At 39.0% G+C, this 21,018-nt stretch overlaps 1 protein-coding gene across 4 annotated transcripts in view; it reads left to right on the top strand.

The window, feature by feature from the left end:
- Positions 1 to 21,018, top strand: part of cacnb2a (calcium channel, voltage-dependent, beta 2a) — a 71,224-nt gene that overhangs the window by 429 nt on the left and 49,777 nt on the right. For 2 of the 4 annotated variants that reach the window (XM_008396703.3, XM_008396706.3), the window contains exon 2: positions 1,154 to 1,246. In XM_008396703.3, the coding sequence (XP_008394925.2) occupies positions 1,154 to 1,246 (93 nt within the window). Of the gene's footprint in view, positions 1 to 1,153; positions 1,247 to 10,192; positions 11,253 to 17,775; positions 18,248 to 21,018 lie in introns of those variants that run through there. The other 2 variants (XM_008396707.3, XM_008396708.3) reach the window with 2 other exon arrangements.

Genomic DNA, 21,018 nt, shown 5'->3' with positions numbered 1-21,018 from the left:
TAACAATCTAATTAACAACTCACCTGTCTACTTCCGTTTTTCTTATTGGTGAAAACGTTCTTAAATTAAAATACTGGCGATGTGTCAAATATATTTGTGCAATACATCATTGATTGTGTGCCATTTCTTGGTAATTTATTTTGGATCACATTTTCTGTTATTCTTTAGTTTATTTATAAAATGTTTAGATTTTTCCACTGCTTCTTTTCGTCTTCACTCTACAGGTTTTTTTTTTTACTTATCTGTATTTAATCAATTTTAGTTTGTTTTTCACTTATGTAAAACACACTTGCAACATTTGTCTGTTTGAGAAGTGCAATGAAAACAGTCTGGTTATCTGACTGGTGAATGTTAATGGTTCACAACTATTATTTAAAATTCTGGTGAATTTTAGCTGCAGGTTGGGTTATCCTCTGTCTTAATTGATATTCTGAGTAGAAATGCATTTCACACCCCAATAAATAAATAAATAAAAAGAGGTCAGCCTATTCAAAAAGTTATTACTGCAATAATTACTTTTTCTAGCCAAATTGCACTGTTAGATTAATCTTAAAATTATTCATTTTCTAGATTTCAACTCTTCCTCCTAGTTTGTTCATATGTTTGTGACATCATTTTTTTCCCCCCAAATTTCTTGAGTTTTAACAGTTTAGTTGATTACCGGTATATAATATTTTCTGCGGTTGTTCTCATGACGTTTAGCTGAAGTGGGGCTGTTGAGGAGCAGCTCTCTGTGTTCTCGTTTTATATGCATATTTAAACATGTCCCAGGGGAGTGAGCTAGACTGAAAGGCAGGCTGGAAATAAATGTCTGTTATTCAGTTGCTAATGACAACATATGAGCATTTGCGCTCCAGGCTACGTTTCCAACCCCTTCATCTTACTGCGGAGAAAGTGGACCACCCACATAATTGCCATCATTCTGTGAAATTGAACGAATGCTACACCTGAGAGAAAGCAACTTTATTATTGAGTTAACAACGATTTGATGGGCTATTTAAAATAGTACGTGTGAGACCACATCTGAGGACAAACTGTCAAGCAGTTACCTCTGAAGATGGCATTTTCTGTCTTTTACAGCTGTTTTTGGTTTGTCTCTTTTCATTTTGTTGGAGAAATATTTCTTTAAATATGTGTCATTTTGTCTCTTCAGACTCAAGGCAAAGGAGCCAGGAGAAAAGGTCGGTTCAAAGGATCCGACGGCAGCACTTCTTCTGACACTACAACAAACAGCCTTGTTCGGCAGGTAACTACGCCATTAAGTTTTATTTTAAAAAACCCTCTCGACATTTTCAGTTTGCATATAGTGGGAACTTTTGATATGTGCTTTTCCAACACATGGGAACAAGTTTCCATTATTTTGTACATAAACTTTATTTTTATCACCATTAATTGGGTGCCAACTTGTTCTCACTCCCCACTGACCTGCAAAAACTCACAGAATGTAAGGCAATGGACGGACGGACTGATATAAGTTTATATATAATAAATCTGCAAATACACATTTAAAAAAAATCCATAGTTTCCTTGTGTTTACCCAGAGCGGAAATCGGATTCCTTACTTTTTCCGGGCTGCACAGTAACCCCGCACTTCAGTGAGATGCACTTTGATGTCTTGTATACATTTTCTTTTCCTTTGGAGTCCAACACTTGTGTTTGTGTGTGTCTGAGTTTTTTTTGTAAACAAATTGACAGCAAAAGCAATTCAGCTCAAGAGCTCAACCTCAGTCATCATCATCCATCACGGAGAAGATGTGCACAGCAGCGAAAGGCTTCTGTAAACACCTCTGGGTACGTTGTGTTGAGTGGAAGTCTCTCGTCTTAGCTGCATTCTGGTGTGGCTGAAGCTTCAGCTCAGCGGTTTGTTATAAAGCAGACCCTGAGAGGAACATATTTAATGAGCCTGCTCTTTGTTGAGCTGACCTGCAAAGGGACAGGACAGGTCGGGATGAGGATGCACACTGCTGAATAGTTCTGCCTTTTTTGGAGGAGGCATGGGTTGTCTTGTCTTTGGCACGGCGGCGGCAGAGAGACGGGAAGCCGGAGCAGATCAGAACAAAATGGCACCTCCTAGACGGCCATCTGCTTCGTCTCAGTGCTTCAGAGAAGCTGCTTAGTAAGAAATTGCCGGATTGTACCACCACCACCCCTGGGAGCTCATTCCCATTCCCACAGTCCTTTTCCTAAATGAGGATTTTCCCTGCAGTCGGAGTCGTCTCTTAAGCGGGCAGTGATTGGTCATCCCTTTGCTTTCTTACACCATCATCTAAAGAGAGATGTGGCTGTTTATTAGCACGGGGATGTGAAGATGAGGTCAGCGAGGACCTTGTATGCTGAACAAAAATATCCTCCTTTACATATTTGCTGCAGGACGATCCCAGAAATAGCAAGCTTTCCCGTAACCTCCCCTCTGTTTGGATAATAATGTAAACACTGTTATTCAGCTGTGGTGGCAGCTCTGACCTTATTCTTCCTTTTATTTGTTGTGAATTATAGTTCTCCTTTCTGCACAAAGAAGAAAACACAGCACAAAACTTACACCGTCTTGGATTGAGTCACACAAATCAGTCTTCTTGTCTTTTTTGATCGGCGATATAACAACTTGCCAGTAACCAGGAGTTTGGAAAAAATGTTGAACGTTCCTGCTTCCTGTCTGACCTTTTATTTCTGCACTTTTATAAATGTTTCGGACCTGTAGGTGTCTTCGGAACATCTCATAAGCGTCGCTGTTTGATCGATCCCCTACCGCCCCAAGCGTCGGCTGCAACTTCCGCTAACTTCTCACGAACAGCTCCTGCAGGACAGAATTACTCATGCCGAGAGACAGAGAGCTGGTTGCGAGAGAGAGGATGAGAGATGCTCCCTGTGGTCACGGCCCGATGCCCTGGGGGGAAGCATGTAGGAGGCTGGGAAGGATGCAGGGCCATGCCAGACATGACTGCTCAGCCGTGGGAGTAGCGGGGTCAGCGTTTAACTAGAGCTCGCCGCTCCATTGAGAGGGGAGCAGGGCAACACTGACTCAGATTTGGTAGCAAATGTAAACATCCAGAGATAAATGGTTTGATATTTTCGTGGAGGTGGATTAGTTTTGCTGTGGAACTGTGTGCTTTGCTAGCATCTGCCTGTTTTTAGATGTGCTGAAGGGCTTTAGTCCGTTTTGCAGTGTAGTTTGCTGTTTAAATCGAGTCAAGCTTTGGCAATCACTTGTCAAAGTGCAAGATACCAGAATGTAGCCTGCGTGTTACTGGCTTGCCCATCCATTTTTTTTAAGGTACCTTGTTTCAGTTTTGCACACTGCACAAATATTTATCATGGACTCATAATGAAGTGTTGTCTTTATACTTGAAATCTTGGAACCAGCAGGTCCCGGGTCCAAATCTGGGTTTTACAGAGCATTCATATCCTCTCCTGGTACTCCAACTTTGATTTTCCCTAAACTGCTTTCAAAAGTGAGTGTGTTTGTGCATGACTGTGTGTGGGGTTTGGATGGAATGGCAACATGCTTCTCGATTGATCGATACCATCGCTTCCCTGACAAGGACTATGTTGGTGCTGAAGGTGGTGGGCTCAATTCTTGAGTGTAAGTAAGAGCTAATAAAAATAATTGTCACCAACTTTACTACAATGTTTTTTTTTGTTTGTTTTATTTTAATAGGTTCAACAGTATCAAGAGCCATTCTACATTTTCCCTCTGGTCAGTAAAATGTCACCAATGGTCTGTTGAAGCTGTGAAACTTATAGAAAACCTGAAAAGTGACTGTGAGCAGTAAAAAGGCTAAAATTATTTTAATTTTTGGATATTTCCTGTACATTTACACTTTCAGTCAATTAAAAAACAATCACCATAATGTTTATTTAGTTCATTAGTGAAGCTTCTATGTCACATAGATTAATTACAGTTGGTGTCGGTACATCTGACTGTGTGGACAAGTTCCAAGTCCTACTGGAAAGTAAAACTCACAAGAAAGCTTGTGAGCAGAGGGAAGCATGAAATTCACTAATGTGGCAGATGGCTAGAAATGATCAAACTCAGCAGACATCAGATATGACATGGCCTCCTCTCGACTCTTCCTCCTGGGTTTTGAAGTTTGATTTTCATATGAAAAGCATAATTGACTTCTGTCTCTTCTTTTCTCTTTCCCCGAAGTAAGATTACTCTAGTGTTGTCTTTGATTCAGTCAAGGAATGTCACATTTGTATATTCGTAGATGGGTCTGCAAACAGCCAGCTTTTAATTAGTCTTGTGTAATATTCAAATTTTTTTGTGAAATTACACTTGCTGGCAAGGAAAAACTCTGGCAGTGCCACAAGTTAGCTCTACGCTACAGCAGTAGTGGCAATTATGCAATATTCAGGGTTTGCAGCTCAAATCCTTAACTGTGTAAGTCAGATATACGTAGCTTCACATAGCTGTTGCTCATAAATACTTGAATCCTTATTTGCGATCAACAGTGGAAACTACGATCTACCCCTCAGACACACAGTCAGTTTTCTGTAGTGGGTGAGTCCATTAAACATTACACATCTGTAAGCTAATCTATTTTCAATTTCTACTTTTGTATGAAGCTTCCTGAATCTGATCTAGACTGTCATTACAGTAGAGACTCTCTTACAGCAGAGCTGACAAGACAGAGAGCCAGAAACGGAAGAACAAAACAAACAAAATCCAAACAGATACTTCGCTGTACTGTGACCCATTAGATTGTTGCCCTTTGCAGTGATTAAGAAAATGACTAACCTTTTAAAGCAGAAAAATGTTGTCATGTCAGTCTTTTTAAGACTGTATTTATCTCTGTTCATTTATTTACTTCTGTCTTAAGATGCCGGTTTGTCTGCGCTCAACAAATCGGGTTATAAATACAAAAGTTTCATTCAGACCTTATATTTATCAATAAGTCATATGCTGTGATCTTTTTAGTTTACACCATAAGCAGAAGTAGAAATCTTGCGTTGATTATATTTGCTTTATTTCAGGCTTTATTTCAGTAATTTACTAAAATACTCAATTTTCACCCCTATTCCTCTCCAGAAGCATAACAACCCCCCCAACAGAACAAGCAGCTATTGAGGAGCTTTAGCCAGTATAAATGAGGATACAGAAACGCAGTTCAATCAGTGATTTTTTATTTTTATTTTTATGTAACTCCGAGCGTTACGTCATAATTAACCTCTTGCTTCTTCCCACACTTATGTAGATGTAAATGATTGCTTCAAGTTGCCCACTTCCACTTTCTGTTGCCCGCCTCCTCCTTCTTTCACTCCATCTTTTTTACAAACGTCTCATGATTCCATCTACTGCATTACTGCTGTGTAATTTTACTTATTGTACCACATTTACCAATAAACGTTGCTCAAACGTTCAAATGACAACAAAAACACACTTTTTGTTCTTTCTTTATGAGCTTCTCTCCATCTTCTGGACTGTGTTTACTCCAAATGGTAATTTATATTCTGTGATTAGAAGTTAATTCCTCGCACCAAAATCTTTGTGGATTCTAGAATAGAAGTAAGACGTCTTGAAGATGCTGTGGACGCTTTTATCATTTGTCACAGTGGCACAAGACTGACATCTAGTGGTAAAATATAACATTGCTGGTATATAAACTGAATATCGTAACACCTTGAAATGTGAATGAAACCTACGTTGCGTAACCTGTTCAAACTCGTTCCCCTGTATACAAGATGTCATACAGTTTCTTTTGTTTTCTTGACTCGTGTTGTTGATGCGACGTAATAGGATTGAATGCACTTGTAATGCTTTGTGCAAGCTTCCATGTGGAGGATACAGTTGGTCTTTATCAGTAAAAAAAAAAAAATCTTGATTCACTTTTTAAAGTTGATTAAAGCTCTCTATTATTTTTTTTTTGGTTCTTCTTTTTAATAGAATTCTTTGCACAGTGATCCAAATTTGTGTTTATCTTTTGTTGGATCTACATCATCTTGCATTTTTTCCAGTGTTACCACACAGAGCCGACACCCATCTTCGGTTTCTTCTGGGTTGCAAACGGCTCTGTTAGCTTTGGCTTCCTGCACTGCTGGGCAAGAGCCAGCAGCTTGGCTAATACAGCTTAGTCCTCCAGCAGTTCAGCATCTGGATGGGGAAAGAGTGCTGCGAGTCAGAGGAACTCACTGTGGTTAGCTGCTGATTGTATTCCTAGGTTTTTGTGCTTACAGCTTTATGTCCAAATCAGTTACTTTCAAAAGGGTCTTTGTGGAAGTTTACCGTGAAATATCAGACCTACAAAGAGTGATTTTAAATATTATTTGGAAGCAGTTTCATAATATGACGAATTTGTAGCCTCTACAATATGTTTGAATTGAAAATGGCTCATCTCTCAATGAAATTGAGGAATTTTTGAATCGGTTTGGGATTAGATTAAATTATTTACTAGTCTAAAAATTATTAGCTGGTTGCTAGGTTACTGCAGAGCTCCTGTCTTTGGTACAAATATGACAGGAGGAGAATCATTGACAATTTGTTAATATCTAGGGAGCTCTTAAGTCTCTGTGACCTAAAGCAAACATATTTGATCCAAAAGTGTCTCATAGGAAAGGGAAGCTAAACATAGTTTTGAGGGCAAAAGTTTAATCTAATGAAACTCTGAAGTAAATGCTTAGAGAGTTTTGTTTATTTTCATAAAACTTAAAAAAAAAAAACTGGGATAGTTGCCGTTTTTATCTTTTGTTTTCATCCAGAAAAATCTCCCGAGGGAAGCGCTGACCTTCTTTCTTGTTTGCCTTATATGTGTCAGTCAGAGGAAAGAGGATGTGGGGAACATCATGAAACAAACAGTTTAACCTAACTGTTTCAAAAATAAAATAAAAAAAATGGTGTTGAGAGGTTTGTGGGAGTGATCGTTGCAGATCAGAGTTATGGTTTGTGAATAATTCTGTGATAATTCCAGTTGTGATGCTTCGATACTCCGATCGGCTTCAAATTCACATGTAGCCGAGGTCGGTGATGAACAGCTGATCTCGGATGAGCATCTGATCCATGCCAACTCGAACGTCGTTGAAAATCTTGGTTGGCGAGGGTGAACTTCCCATGCAGGTTTTGCTATTGCATCCTGAAGAAGCAATCTGGAAACCCAATGAAGGCCAACGGGATGAATTTTCTTGAATACAGTAAGACACAAAGTCAGTCACAGGAGGATACTTCCAGCATAGTGACTAACGTTAGATTGCTTCAACCAAGTTGGACAATCTGGCAACACCGAGAAGTCATGCTGGTCCTCTAAGCTTGTGGCCTGATGAGGTGATTGGAAACACTCGAGTGGAGCCCAGCAGGAACAGCCCCACTCTTATGAGGAATTAGCAGCACAGGCAAAGGAGGGAGACACCGAAGTAGAGGACAGCGTAGGAAAACAAAATCACTTAATCGTTTTATGACAGAAATTAACAGATTTTTAGTACGTAGAACAAAAGTGAGCGTGAGAGAAATCTATTGGAAGCACAAGGGGTTATTAAAAGATTTTTGATTAGTTTTTTTTTTCTCAAAGTAGTCCTTTTATAAGGCACTCAAAACTTGTTTGAAATGTGTAATGAGCAACTTTGTTGTGCTTGGTATGACGTTTGTAGACTGCTGTTAGACCATTGAGGCAGCTTTTGCACTTTATGAAGGATTTTTAGGGGCTTGGGACGTGCTTAACTAAGCTTAATTTGCCTAATCTACTCAGTATAATAATGTTGGGAGGGGAAAAAAATGGCACTGTTTGAAGTTTAACTTGCTGAAGTTCTTGTTGGAACTTGCTATGTTTGCTTAAAAGCTAAATCAAGAAGGAATGTTTATTTACTACTGTCCAGCTTGGAAAGTTTCATATTTTGTTTTTAACAAGTTTTTTTTTTTTAAGGGGTTCAGTCTTTAACTTGTCAAAATCTCCATTAAATGAGAAATCTAGTAAGATCAAGTTGTTCAGAAACATAAACAAGATTTTTGGAATTTGCCAGTTTTCTGCCACTTCATGTAGTGTCATAGAAAACAGTGGAGTTGCTGGTTCAGACCCAAATACATGTCACCTGCCCTGCCTGCTGGTAGTGGTCAGTTCAATGGTAGCTCTCCACCAGCGGTACACAATGGGTGAGTGACCGATCATACTGAAGCGCTAAACAAGTGCGGGCTATTGCCATTTATCAAAACATTTCAAACAAGCTGCTAGAAAAAAACAAAGTCTATGAAAAACACGTTATGCATAGAAAAGCGAGAACGTCTCGCACTGATCCATAACGAGCGTGTTTAATTACGTCGATTTGGTGTTTTTAATCAGAAAATGGAGTAATTTAATTAACTTGTTCCCATGTATTAAAAGCCTGCTCCTGCTGCCTGGGTGATTAATTGATGCTGTCATGATTGTACAGAGAGAAATAAACACATCTTAGCTGTTTTATTACTACCATGATTAGACTGAGTTTGTTTATTGTATGCAATGAGCAAAACCCAAAGCAGGAGTAAATGCATCGTTTAAGTTCTTAAAAAAAGAAAAAAAGAAAATTGTAATTAAAATGAAAGCTTTTTTTATCTGTGATGTTGCTCTCCAGAGTTATTATTGGCACCAGTTGGTGACTGATGATTATGTCTTAACAGTGACAGGCTCTGACAGGTTAACTGATATATAGTGCTCCCCTCTCACTGTAAGGTCTGCAGTTCTGCTTATAATGACGCCTTTTCATCACAGCAGACACATGTCAGCCCATGAAGTATTGCTGCAGGAAGCTTTGGCCCTGATGAACGACGTTGCCAAGTTCCTGTTGGATTCTGTGTTCGTCAAGCCTGGAGAAATATATAGATACTGATATACTGTCATGGATGAGCACGGACTGTCACAGCTGACGGTGTGCGTTTTGTTCACTGGTGATGGAGGAGAATTCCTCATAAGAAAAGAAATACCCAAATTCGAGAGAGAGAGAAAAAATCTTACTTGTTTTTATTTTCTTTGGCAAAAACCACAACCTACATTATTAATGAGGAAAACTGAGTTGAACTCAAATTAAACGATCACATCGCAGCCTAATTCACTTGCGCATAATTTTTGTTTGTTGTTGGAAACAACAAAACATTTTTAGTTTTCCTATTTTTTTAAAAATACGCCTGGAATGATTTAACACAGATGTTCACATTAAACAGTGTATTTGATTAATAAAGATTATATTTTAACATCCCTTCAAATTCCAGTTGCAAAAACTGAAGTACCAAAGACGATCCACTCATGAACAGGGAGAAAATACTCTTGTCCCGGTTTAGAGTCCAGGACCTTCTTGTTGCAAAGGCCAACAGAGCTCACAGCTGAGCGTTTTCAGTAGCTGTGCTCTGAATTTTGATCGCTTGTCTTTCTTAAGTTGCAGTTTATATGGCAATGCCACCTGCTGGCCCTGAACGGGTTCCGCATTATTATTAGGTAGCCATTTATTCTTGTCTGGATGGAGATTGTTGCTTGAACTTTAGATCAATTTAAATACAAAGTAGACAGTAAATTCTGAGAAATGCAAAAGGCCTGCTCTCAGGCTGCCTTTTTATATTGAACGTCAGATTGTGTGTTGGCACAGAGAACGGAGATCATCAACTAACATGTCCATGATCAAGGGTGAAGTAACTGATATCAGACTAAGACAACATTGTAACTCTTTTTTTTTTCTGCTTATAATTAATTTACCATATCTGCCTTGTTTAAATGTTGTTTCAAAAGCATTTATTATTTATTTCTTATCAATAGTTGGACTTTCCATGAGGGATGTACCAGAAACTCCTCGACTTGCCGATACCAATTTTAGCCACTTCCACTTTCATTTTATTACAGTGTAAGAAAATGCAAAACAATTATTCAAATATTGTTTTCGAGCTTTCATGCTCTGAGTGATTATTGATTATTTACTGTATGTGTATAAAAGAGCAGTTGCTGTAACACCAGAATTTATTAACATGAAAAACATGACAAGATGGCAGCCACCTCCAGAACTCTCCAGTAATGCGAAGCAATTTCTGCTTGCAGGTGAATTTTATTTTTTTTTGTTAGAAAATACACTGGGTTGCTGTTCTGCTCATGATCAAAGTTAATTTAAGACTATCGCCTGATTCAAATTTATGAGGTGATTTATTTATGGAAATATGCATCTTATTGAAAGTATAAGTAGATAAGTCTCCTAAAATTGAAATTTGTTGTTGCAATGTTTCAAATTGGATCAATTTAAAGGGGGTAGGTATACTTTAGCAGAGCTCTGTATGTCTTCAAGCTTTGAAACGAGGAGAGAATGAGTGATTTTTGTGTTTCACTAACTAACCATTAGAAAGTCTTTCATTTGGGAGGAAAGACAAGAGTGTGTGTGATTAAAACAGATCACACCAACAGTGCTGCTACGGTCGCAACTGAAGTGTGCAAATGACTTCCCTCCGGTGCATAAGCGTGGACGGGCTGCGGCTCTGCTCTCTTCTGCTCTCTTTGTAACATCAAGGTAGAGTCCAGCCTTTTAAGTCACCACGTCTCGTTTCAGTCCGGCCCCATCATCCACACCTGAATGCATGAAAGCTGTTGCATTGCAAATGAGAACCGAGTGATGACACAGGCGCTATCTGGGGACAAAAAAGTAACTTTACGAAGCCATTGTGTGTGCGCGTGTGCGCATCTGTATGTGTATAAAGCTTTTAAAGTAAGAGCAGAGTTGTGAACCAAAGAGGCGTAGTGGCTCGTACATTGGTCTATCAAGGACACTTGGAACTCCACCTCCCATGCTGCTGAGAAGAAACTTGTGTGCAACGAATGGGTCAAAATCTACTTGCAGCTAAAACAGCGTGCCAGCCTGCACAGCAGTGCTGCAGAGGATTTGGCAGCACAAAAGATGTCCTGGAGCGTGGACAGATTCTGGAGTGGGGTAAACAGTTTAGGCGTGCACCTCGCTGGCGGACGGCGGGAGCCCTGCTGCAACAGTCTGGAGATGGGTCGGCAGGGGAGGATCACAATCTGACTTTCTGAATCATCCGAACTAGCGGGTGGGGGGAGTGGATGAGGTGGAGGGGCTGGTGAGTAGGACAGTCCTGTACTCTCTTGTCTCACTCCTGCAGTGTGTGTCCTTGGCATTTGTGTGTGTGTTTCGGTGGTCCGCAACGCTGTGGATCAAGTCTGCACGCATGGATCGAGGCTGAGCGTCGCAAACGCCTCTGCCTGATGGGGAGTCTGTGAGACGGCCGCCCATTCCTCCCCTCCCTGGTCCCCTTCATGCCGTGCTGTGGGCTGGGCCATCGCCGGAGAGCAGAGCTTCCATATGTGAGTTTGATGCTCTGATCCTGATTCATCCGGGGGGGATCGCGAGGAGAGATTAAAAAAACATGACGAAGGCAAAAGTGGGCATCCTGTGCAAATTAATAATCTGTTTTCTTTCAAATAACAGTCTGACATGAGGTTTGCTGTGTGAATAATTTATTGGAGAACATGCTTCAAACACCAGCTTTCCTTCTTGATTTAATCACCGCTCTGCAATTTTTAGATTGTATTCTGAAAGAGTCCAAAATCCTGCATCATTTAGATGAGTTTTTTTTTTTTTTGCACTTGCTGTATGCTGAAAATTTCCAGCATTCAGCCAGACATCATAAATGTTTAATTCTATGTTTATTCTAGGCTTTGCACGGACAACTGAGATGGTGACATGTTTGAACACAATGGCTTCCAGTTTAATTATTACAGAGTTGACACTTTGACTTTATTGGCCACTGCTGGTTTATTGTTGTTTGTTTGCTGGTGTCTAAAATTAGAAATGTCACACGGCAGTGTGTTCCCAACAATCATTCTGTAGAGATTTGTACGCTTAAATCAGCCTTTCATCATTTGAGTAGATTCTCTTAAGTGCTTTCACTTGTACTCTCTGTGGGAAGAGATATTTTCTGCTTCTGTTTTCTAAACTGGAGCTGTAGATGCTTTTCAGCCAATGCTTTTCGACTGCAGAGAAATTGTTCACACTGTTTAAGTTCTCCACTAGATGGCCTTGTTATGCTTTTTAACTTTATACTCGCATGAGAGCAAGTGTGCGCAGTGCAAAGGCATCAACAAAACTATTCTACACAGACTTAATTTCCCAACATTATTGAGACATTATTACATTTTAATAACGCTGAATTTTCTTAACATATTGCTTAAAATGAGTCATTTCAACATTGGAGACAGTAATTCTTTGAGTACAGGAACACTGTGTTCCCATCACATAAAACGGGATAACAAAGCGCACATGGATTCATACTTGGTTTTTAATTGTGCTGTTTTGTTCAGTTTTATCCTACACCTGGCTTTGGGGTTTGAAGTGTTGGAAAGGCATGATAGACTTTCAAAAAGACTTTAAATGTAATGGCGCCATTACTGCTGTTCTGTGTTTTTACTATGAACATGCAATCTGCTTTAATCAATAAAATTACTAATAATTACATTCTTTGCATACAGTCTTTGATGCACTTAAAATGTTAATATAAATGTAACTTCTTGTCCAGTTCAGGATAAAAAGTAAGGATGGAGATTTTTTTGATTTTTTTTTTTATGCTTTTCCCCTCATGACTGATCACTTATTTCTGTCCTGCAAATAGCATTAAAGTTAACTAAATTAATGCTATATACACTTGAAACCAGATGAGAAATGAAGTTGAGATGGTCCCTCGAATCACATCTTTGGGTCAAATGTTTTGGATATTCTTCCGCAAGCTTATTGACAATTTTTTTTTCAAGAATTTTTGTCCACTTCTCCTGATACTTCTGGTATGGCTGGGTCAGGTTTGTGGGCTGCCTTTCTATGCCCACAAACTCTATGTATTCAGGACTTGATAGCCTCTCCAAAACATTGATTTATTGTCTTCAAGCCACTTTGAATCTAATTTGGCTGTCTGATTAGGGTCATTGTCCATTTGGAAGACTTAAATGTTCCCAAGTTTGAATTCCCTGACATATCCTCTTGAAAGTGTATTTTAAATGGCAAAATCATAGTTCTATTTTTCTCTAGTAGTAGTGATTTCTTCCTTTCTGAGTGGACTTTCAATCCATATTTGTAAAACTTGTGTCACTGTGGATAATGACTCCCTTTTACCCACTTCTGTCAGCACCTCAACAGTGTCTTCTAATTTTTTTTCTGTGGTGTACTTCTCCTCTAACCCAGTCTGAGATATCTTAGAAGAAAAAAAGATGACAAACTCGGAGTCCTACAGTTTGGTCACATCGCTTGGATTTATGTTATGCAACGTTTACTGTACGACTGAGCAAGCTTTAATTTAGCAGATGATTGGATTGTTGCTTGCCCATATCTTGAGACACTAGTAAAGAATGTTAAAGTGCATGACTAAGAGGTTTGCATGAAAACAAGCATTTGCTGTGGCTGAGGATCTCTACCAGCATGTGTTTGCTTGATGACTGGGCAGAAAAGAACCATGAAGAAATGAATATAATGAGCTGGACTGTTGGCTGGGGGAACAGCGTGGCTGAACTTCAGAGGACTCCAGCTGCTGTGACACAGCTCTCAGTCTATGTCACCCCTTCTCACGTTTCCAATATGGGGCACCAAACCGCCGTTTTACATCTGAAATGGGGCAGAACACAATTCTGCTCTGGATGGAATGTGGAGCACAGAGACCCGGCCGGATGGGAATCTGTCTAAAAGACTTGGTAGCCAATCCCAGACACTCCTCATGGAAAGTCGGCTAATTGAAGACAGCAGGCCTGCTTTCGTTCCCCAATTTGCATTCAAGGTTCTCCTGCTTACCGTGAAGCAGCAGCAGAAACCCGAATCAGGATGAGGTTATGAGATCTCAGCAAAATCTGCTCAGATTAATTGGATCCAGCAGTCGGTCTCAGAGCCCTGCCATTATTTTGCCCTTTTTTAAAATGAACCCTTGTCCTATTCATGGTCATCACTGACATTAATAGGCAAGAGATAGTGTCATCATCAGACAATGTTTTAGTCTCAACCAGCTCACTTGACACTTTCTGACACAACGTGGAAAGCAAACCTGAGTTATAACGCAGACTAGTGTAATTCTTCCCAGACTATAGTTTTTTTTGTTGTTTGTTTTAGTTGAGCTTTCATGGTAAAAGTGTATGCTGGAATTCCTTTTTTTTTCTGCCACTGGGAAGCACGCCCAGTGAGGTGAGTCCAGCCAGCACAGAGTTTACTGCAGCAGGGTTTCCTTGGCAGCAGCTACACGTTCTTTCACATTTCCAGAGCATGTAGAAATCTCCGGAAACCGAGCGACTAATTGGTCACAAAGGCCCCTCAGGAATGTCTCAGATTTTTTTTTTTTTCATTACCATTGCATAATGTATCTCGTCATCGGAATGGAAAGTGTGATATATATCTGCGGAGGTATTCGCAGCGTATAGCTCGATTCCAGCCTGGAAACACTGATGTCAACGAGATCTTGCCTACAGACTTACAGTGCTGCAGTTACGACTGTCTGAGTTTTATGTAGTTCACTGGTCTGGAAAAAGTGAAATAATGGCTGGAAAGCCTTAGAATTTTCTTTAATATATCTTAAAATCGATTTAAACCGCTCTAATAATTACTAATGTTTTTTTTATGTTTTATATAGTTAATTTTAACTGTATATTAGAGTTTAATCTAATAAATATGCACTTTCTATAAGTGTGCTAAATCTTGTTTTTTTCTTTCATATTTTCCTCCATTTTCTACAAAGAAATGTTTGTCAGGTTTATTCTGACAAACATTATTTTAGCCATACATATGAGTGACAAAGTTGTCACTTTTAGTCCACAGGTTTGCTTGGCCTTTAACCAAATTAGATGATTGACCTTTGTCCAGATTTAACACCCACTTGTACCAGCTGAGAATTAACGTTAATAACTTTAACATACTATAAAACTAGATGAACTAAACTAAGAGAACAATGGACTATGGAGGAACTGGCAACTTTCTGTGACACAAGTCGCAAAATGTAGAGCAACGGTAACTGTGTGTGATGATATGTTGCTACACAGCAATTTGCCATGTGTGTCTCCCTCCCATAATGTGCCGTTTGCAGCTATCAGAGAAAAGCAGCTGCTCTGAGGGCTGCAGTGCTGTCATCTTTTTTTTTGTGAGGCTTGTAGTTTCTGGCACAGCCTGCTTAGAAATTCCATCTTTAGGTGTCGTCACATTATATAACAGCACTACACATGTCTTTAGAGGAGAATGTCTCAGTATGTCCTCTGGTGTTTGTTAAGCTGTGGTGTTTGCTAGTTTTTTTTCCTCCCCTTTTTGTTTAAAGACTAATTTATGCTTTATTCCTTTAAAACCATACAAACACAGCTACCGTCGTTCCTATTTATTTATTTTTTTCCATTTAATTTTCGGTCTTAAGTAACTGCTGGCAAATTTGCTGGCTTTAATTTCCCAACATGATTAAATCTGTGTAAAAGTGTGTAGTTTTGCTGACTTTAGACTATTAGAGCTCACACCTCTGGCAAGGATGCCCAAACTGAGCATCACTGGAAACAGGAGCAGATGTTTGTTGAGGCCAATTAACAGCATTGAGAAGAAGACAACGTTGTGCACCGGAGGGGGGTTTGCTGGCTAATATGCATGCTATAAAATTAATTAGATTGACAGACATGGATCACGAGGTGTGCTTGGCCTTGATTAACTGAGATTTTTTTTTTTTTTGCATGCTATTTTTAGTGTTTTATAATTTTAATGAACTGTGTTTCATCCTCATTTAGGTAATATTTTCCCCACACAAATTGTAACATTAGACATGACTTTTAATTGGATACGAGTTGTTCCTTTGTAAAGAGTTAAATGTCCTTTTTTTTGGTCCTAATTTTACTGACTAGGTAATTGACAAATTACCATATTATTAGCCACACATACTCAGTCTTGCAGTCATTAGTTGTGTTAAGGTAATTATTGGAGTGTAAAGTAATGTCAGTAATGCGTACTACACCCAAGCATTCTTCCATGACTGACCAAACATTCAAAATGTCTTCCAGAGGTCCTTGCAACATGTCAAGGAATATTTGTCCAATAAAACCAAAACTATGGACTGAAATTGAGTTTCCTGACACATGTTCATACTTTGTTTCAATGGCAGTAAAACCGTCAGATTCAAGCCTGAAGCCAATTAAGAGCCTGAGGACTTGGATGTACTGGAATGCAACATCAGAGATATGTCGGCATATTTCAGGCAAGAAGAAGCAGACATTTTGTTTTTGACAAGCAATTCCCTGTTCAAATTTTAAGCACTAACGTAATCTTCATCTTATAATCCGCTGCACAGGCCACAAGGCTTATCTGAGTGCTGTTGAATGAGAGACTTTTAGTAAAAAATGAATGCTATTTTTCCTCCTACAGTGTGATGAGAGAGAGATAATTTTACTCTCCAATGTACGAGCCAACAAACTAAATGCATCCACAAAACTGATTAGAGATGCACCAATTAGCTAGAGACTGGAAGTGGTCAGGTCTTATTTTGCTCCTTGGTGATCTATAGATCAACTGCTGGAAAATAGGAGGGAAAAATATTGTCCACTAAATGCCTCAAAACTAAGAACTCATGTTCAGTCTGTACAACCACATTACTCGATAGCATACATGTGTTTGTGTTTTAAAAGATCAAGTAAAGGTTAAGTCCACACACATTGGTTAAAAATCTCATTAATTTCTGAAATTTACTATGTTGTGTTGGATTCAAAACTACTAACTCTGACAAAGAAGCTGCAGCATATTTTCTCCTATATTGATATCATTTTCAGGAAAGGAATTTGAATCTGCAGCTCAGATCTCTGAGAAAATTGGATCGTCTACAAAATGTCTTAATTATTGCAGACTACAGAAAACTAAATAAGTTAACAAAGGCATTACAGTTGCACAAAATAAAAAAAAAGTTAATAAAAGAGAGTGAATAAACAGTCTGTCCTATCTGAAATTCACCAACGTTTTGAAAATCTGTTTTTACCCCCAAAAAACTGCAGCTACAAAGTGGATTATCAAATTAATATTTCCTGGATTTACATTTGCCAAACAAATTAGTGATTTAGTTGATTCCTTCCTATCTATTTATCTAAGTATACAGCTTGAACAATCCGCAACTAGTATTATTGTTATGTCCCCTACTTGGTGAGACAGTAGCATAATGCCAATATAAGAGCAAAGGCATGACCTCAATATTTTGATGAAGTCCCTTTTTTGTAGCTAATGTTACACCAAATATACATAAAAACTGATTTAAAATACACTAACTCCAGATAGACATTGTCTTGTTGTACAGGACACCAACCATTTTTTGCAGACGCTGATCAATTCCAGCTAAGTTTAGCTTTTAAAATCAAACTGTGCAGCTCTTTTTAGTGTAAGTGACAGGGGAAGCTGTGACAAAAGTGAGTGAAGCAGGAATCCAGAGGGGTTGAGATCAAAGTCTCATTTATTCCTTGTGGTTTATAAAAGAGAGGATTTAATATAATAAAAGGCTATTACAAAAGACATCAAAGGCAGCGCCGCCTAGCCTTTTTCTTAATATCTGTCCCGGTATTTGTCTCTTAGCAAAAGGGCACCATGACAACAGATAGTAGTCAGATGACAAAATGCACCCCTGGGAGAATAAGAGCAGAAAATACCAGACTGTAATGAGTGGAAAAGGAAACTACAGTAGATTAAGCAACTCCAATTTGAATTATTATTTTTTTTTTATGTCTGTTGCTTGTTGTTTATTTACTCACTGATATTTGTTTTGTGTACTTGACAATGAAGAGCTCTGTTCTCTCCTCCAGAGAGTCACTGTCTTCATCCTAATACTTCTATAAGCTCACCCTCGGGAGCTGGCCACGGCAATCTGCTCTGCGATTGGGCACATGCTGTGGCTCAGGAGGGCGGGGTTAAAACTGAAGGGATGCTTCATAATAGTAAGCTTAAATTCATAACCAGTCCATCAGGTCACATAGCGCTGGTATCAGAAGGAGATACGGAACGTTTTCACCCTGTTTTGGCTTTCTTTGCCTCGTCAAGGAGCCTGAAGAAGTCTGTGAACTTTCTTGTTACTCCATGCAGCGGGACTGGAGACTTGTCAGACACAGTGTTCAGTAAGAGCGGACATGGTTGCCTTGTGGGTTTGCAGGACAGAAAATGACCCATGGCTGAGCTTGACTTGCCCCCGGGCCATCAACCTTTGAACCCGCTCAGACACGCCCAGGAAGAAGGTGGTTGGGCTGACATCTGCTGAGGACCTGGGCTCCTCTTGCAACCCCACCAGCCTGCACTTGTTGCCATGATCAAACAAAACAAGAATAAAAATGTCTCATGGGTAAGTGGTGAATATTTGTGTAATTTTACCCTTTTGATTTTAATTGGAGTGATTTCTGTTTTTTTTTTTCTTTCTCCAGACCAGCTGAAAATCACAATATGTAGCATTGTACACTGGAACTGATGAGATGTATTGTATTTCTGACGTGCATTATCCTTGATTTCTAATGCTTTGGAACCTTTTGCCTGTTCCAAATAGGGGCTTAGAGATTTAGTTATTATATAACTACAAGTTACTACATGTCCACTTTATGAAATCTAGTCATTAAGGCTGCTAAAACTATCTATTTTACAAAAACAAAGTTAGATTGTCAAGATAATTTAGAAAACGAGTTCTAGCTTCTGAGAAAAGGTTTACACGGTGAAAACATGAATAATTACATCAGATACACCAGTGTCTTTTTTCATAAGTCAGGTTTTTTTTTAACATGTGCGTGTTTGATATCTGATTCCCTGCCAGTGCAGATGGATCAGGGGAGATTATAATGAGAGTGGCTTTGCTGGGGATGAAATCAGCTACTTGGAAGTGGGGGAGAAGTGGCAGGAAATGTAGGATGGAGGTAGGGTGTACGATTGGATGCACTTCCTGTATAATTTTCTTGACACATTTACTGATTATTTATTTTAAAAAAAGATGTGCTACCTCCAGCTTTTTATTTTATGTAATTAACAAAGAGTCAGCAGATTTACCCACACTGGTGTAACGTAAATACAAACCAAATTAATTTGTGTAACACAGTAAAGTCTGCAGACTTTGTGATAACATAAAAATATAGATTCATGTATTCATGTGGGGCATCTAAAGCCTAATTTAACTTCATCTTATGCACTTTCCATTAATTAGCAGTTTGAATTGTCATTTTTGTGCAGCACAGTGTACTCATGGACATGTGTACACTTATGTGTTTTCCTCCGGAGGGAAACACTGCTCCACTTTCCCTCAACCTATCCATATGGCACATATGTCATGCTGCTGCTTTCTGTGTCCTCACCCTGAACCTAAATACTCCTGCAATGGACAGAGCTGGAAAGCTGAGGTTGTTAACCTAATAAAATGTATTCTTGGCGTGGTGGGAGATCGACGCTCTCCTTCACACCCTGCCTCGCCCACAGTCTGTGGGAGGAAATCGGAGTACCCTGAGAGAACCCACAAATGCAGGGAGAACGTACAAATTTTGTGCCGTAGGGAAGTCCTCATTTCGGGATTCAAACTTTGAACCTGATGCAAGGCCAAAAAGTGCCCAACTATTTATTTTTTTACATATATTCCTACAATTGTTATGAACAGAGACCAAAAAATATTGCTTACCAAGAGAAAAAGAAATTGAAATAAATGAACTTTTCAGTGATTTTTATTATTATTATTTCAATAATTCAATTCAAAAAGGGAAACTCGTGTAGATTTAATGCACAATGTGTTATATTTCGCATCAGATGCTGATGTTAGAAGAGAAAGCTGCTCACATAAGGTTGGGAGCATGAAACTGTCCCATGATGCCATTCTTTACAACTGTTTATCTGGCAGTTTGGTTTGCACACCAAGTGCAAACCAAATGGATGCAGCTGCTTGGTCATGAAAACACGTTTAATGAAGTTCTGTACACCCTGTTTCTCAGGCTGATCTGAACACACAAAGAGCTTGTTGTCTGCAGACAACTGCTGACCTCTGCACCACATTTACCACATAGGTCCTGAGTTGCTTTTATTTCCAGTCACATCCATGTTGTCATAAAATAAACAGATGACTAATATGGAGTTGGGAGGAAAACTCGTGACTGTGCACAGGTTGCACCTTAATCCAGTACCATATTGGATTTCACTGAGCTCCTGCAAACAACCACTTCTTTGACAAATATTTGTCGATGCAGTCTGCAGGCATAGGTGCAGCATTTTCTCTACGTATGGTCTTAGAAGCGATTGGAACGCCTGAATTCAGCCAGTAACCAGTACTTTGGGGAATGTGGTGTATGCTTTCCTAGCTGATGAATAAAGTGACCTCACAGATTGGAAAATGTCTCGTCCCACATAAGAACAAAAGAACACACCTCCAAATTGTGCATATAGGCTCGTTTCTGAGAGACAGAGCAAATTTGTGTGTTTTTTTTTTTATACAGCCTTTTAAATAAAACTTATTTGTTAGACTATTGAGCAGGATACTGATGTATAGTTGGAGGTTCCAGCTGGGTAAGCTGAGATGTTTCACACATTTAGTGATAAATGTTTTTGCCAATGCTTGCGTGCAAAATAACTCAACCTCAGTCTGACTGCATTAAGCGTATGTAGGGCAACAATTTTCAAGTCTTCCCACAGATTATGAAATGGTTTTAGGTTTTGGACTTTGAATAGGACATTCTCGCACATTTATCTGAACAAAGCCATTGCATTGTAACTCTGACTCTATGTCTAGTGTTGCTCTTTTATAGGGTGAACCTCTGCACCAGTCCAAAGGCTCTAACATTTTATTGCAAGACAAAGAGAGGAGGAGACAAAATCATTTAAAGACTTGTTCTTCAAGAAATTATAAGTTACACATTATAAAAGACTTGTGATAAGTTACATAAAGTAAAAACAAAAAAATAATAAAGCTTTCTTCCTAGTCTTTCCAGTCTTTCTCTGTTCAACTGTTGTTCATCTAGATTCTATATGAAAGTAACTGCATGCATTGAGTTATCGAACTTTTGCAACCAGTGGAAAAAATTCATTTTTAAATAAGCAAAGCCTTTTTTTCCCCCTCACATGTCAACTTGCATTACCATTTTTTTTTTCTTTTTC

The sequence above is a fragment of the Poecilia reticulata genome, chromosome 20 (genome assembly GCF_904066995.2).
Source record: "Poecilia reticulata chromosome 20, P_reticulata-male-v2, whole genome shotgun sequence".
Lineage (NCBI taxonomy): Eukaryota > Metazoa > Chordata > Actinopteri > Cyprinodontiformes > Poeciliidae > Poecilia > Poecilia reticulata.
Note: the sequence above shows the minus strand (reverse complement) of the source record. Positions and strands in the feature narration are given on the sequence as shown.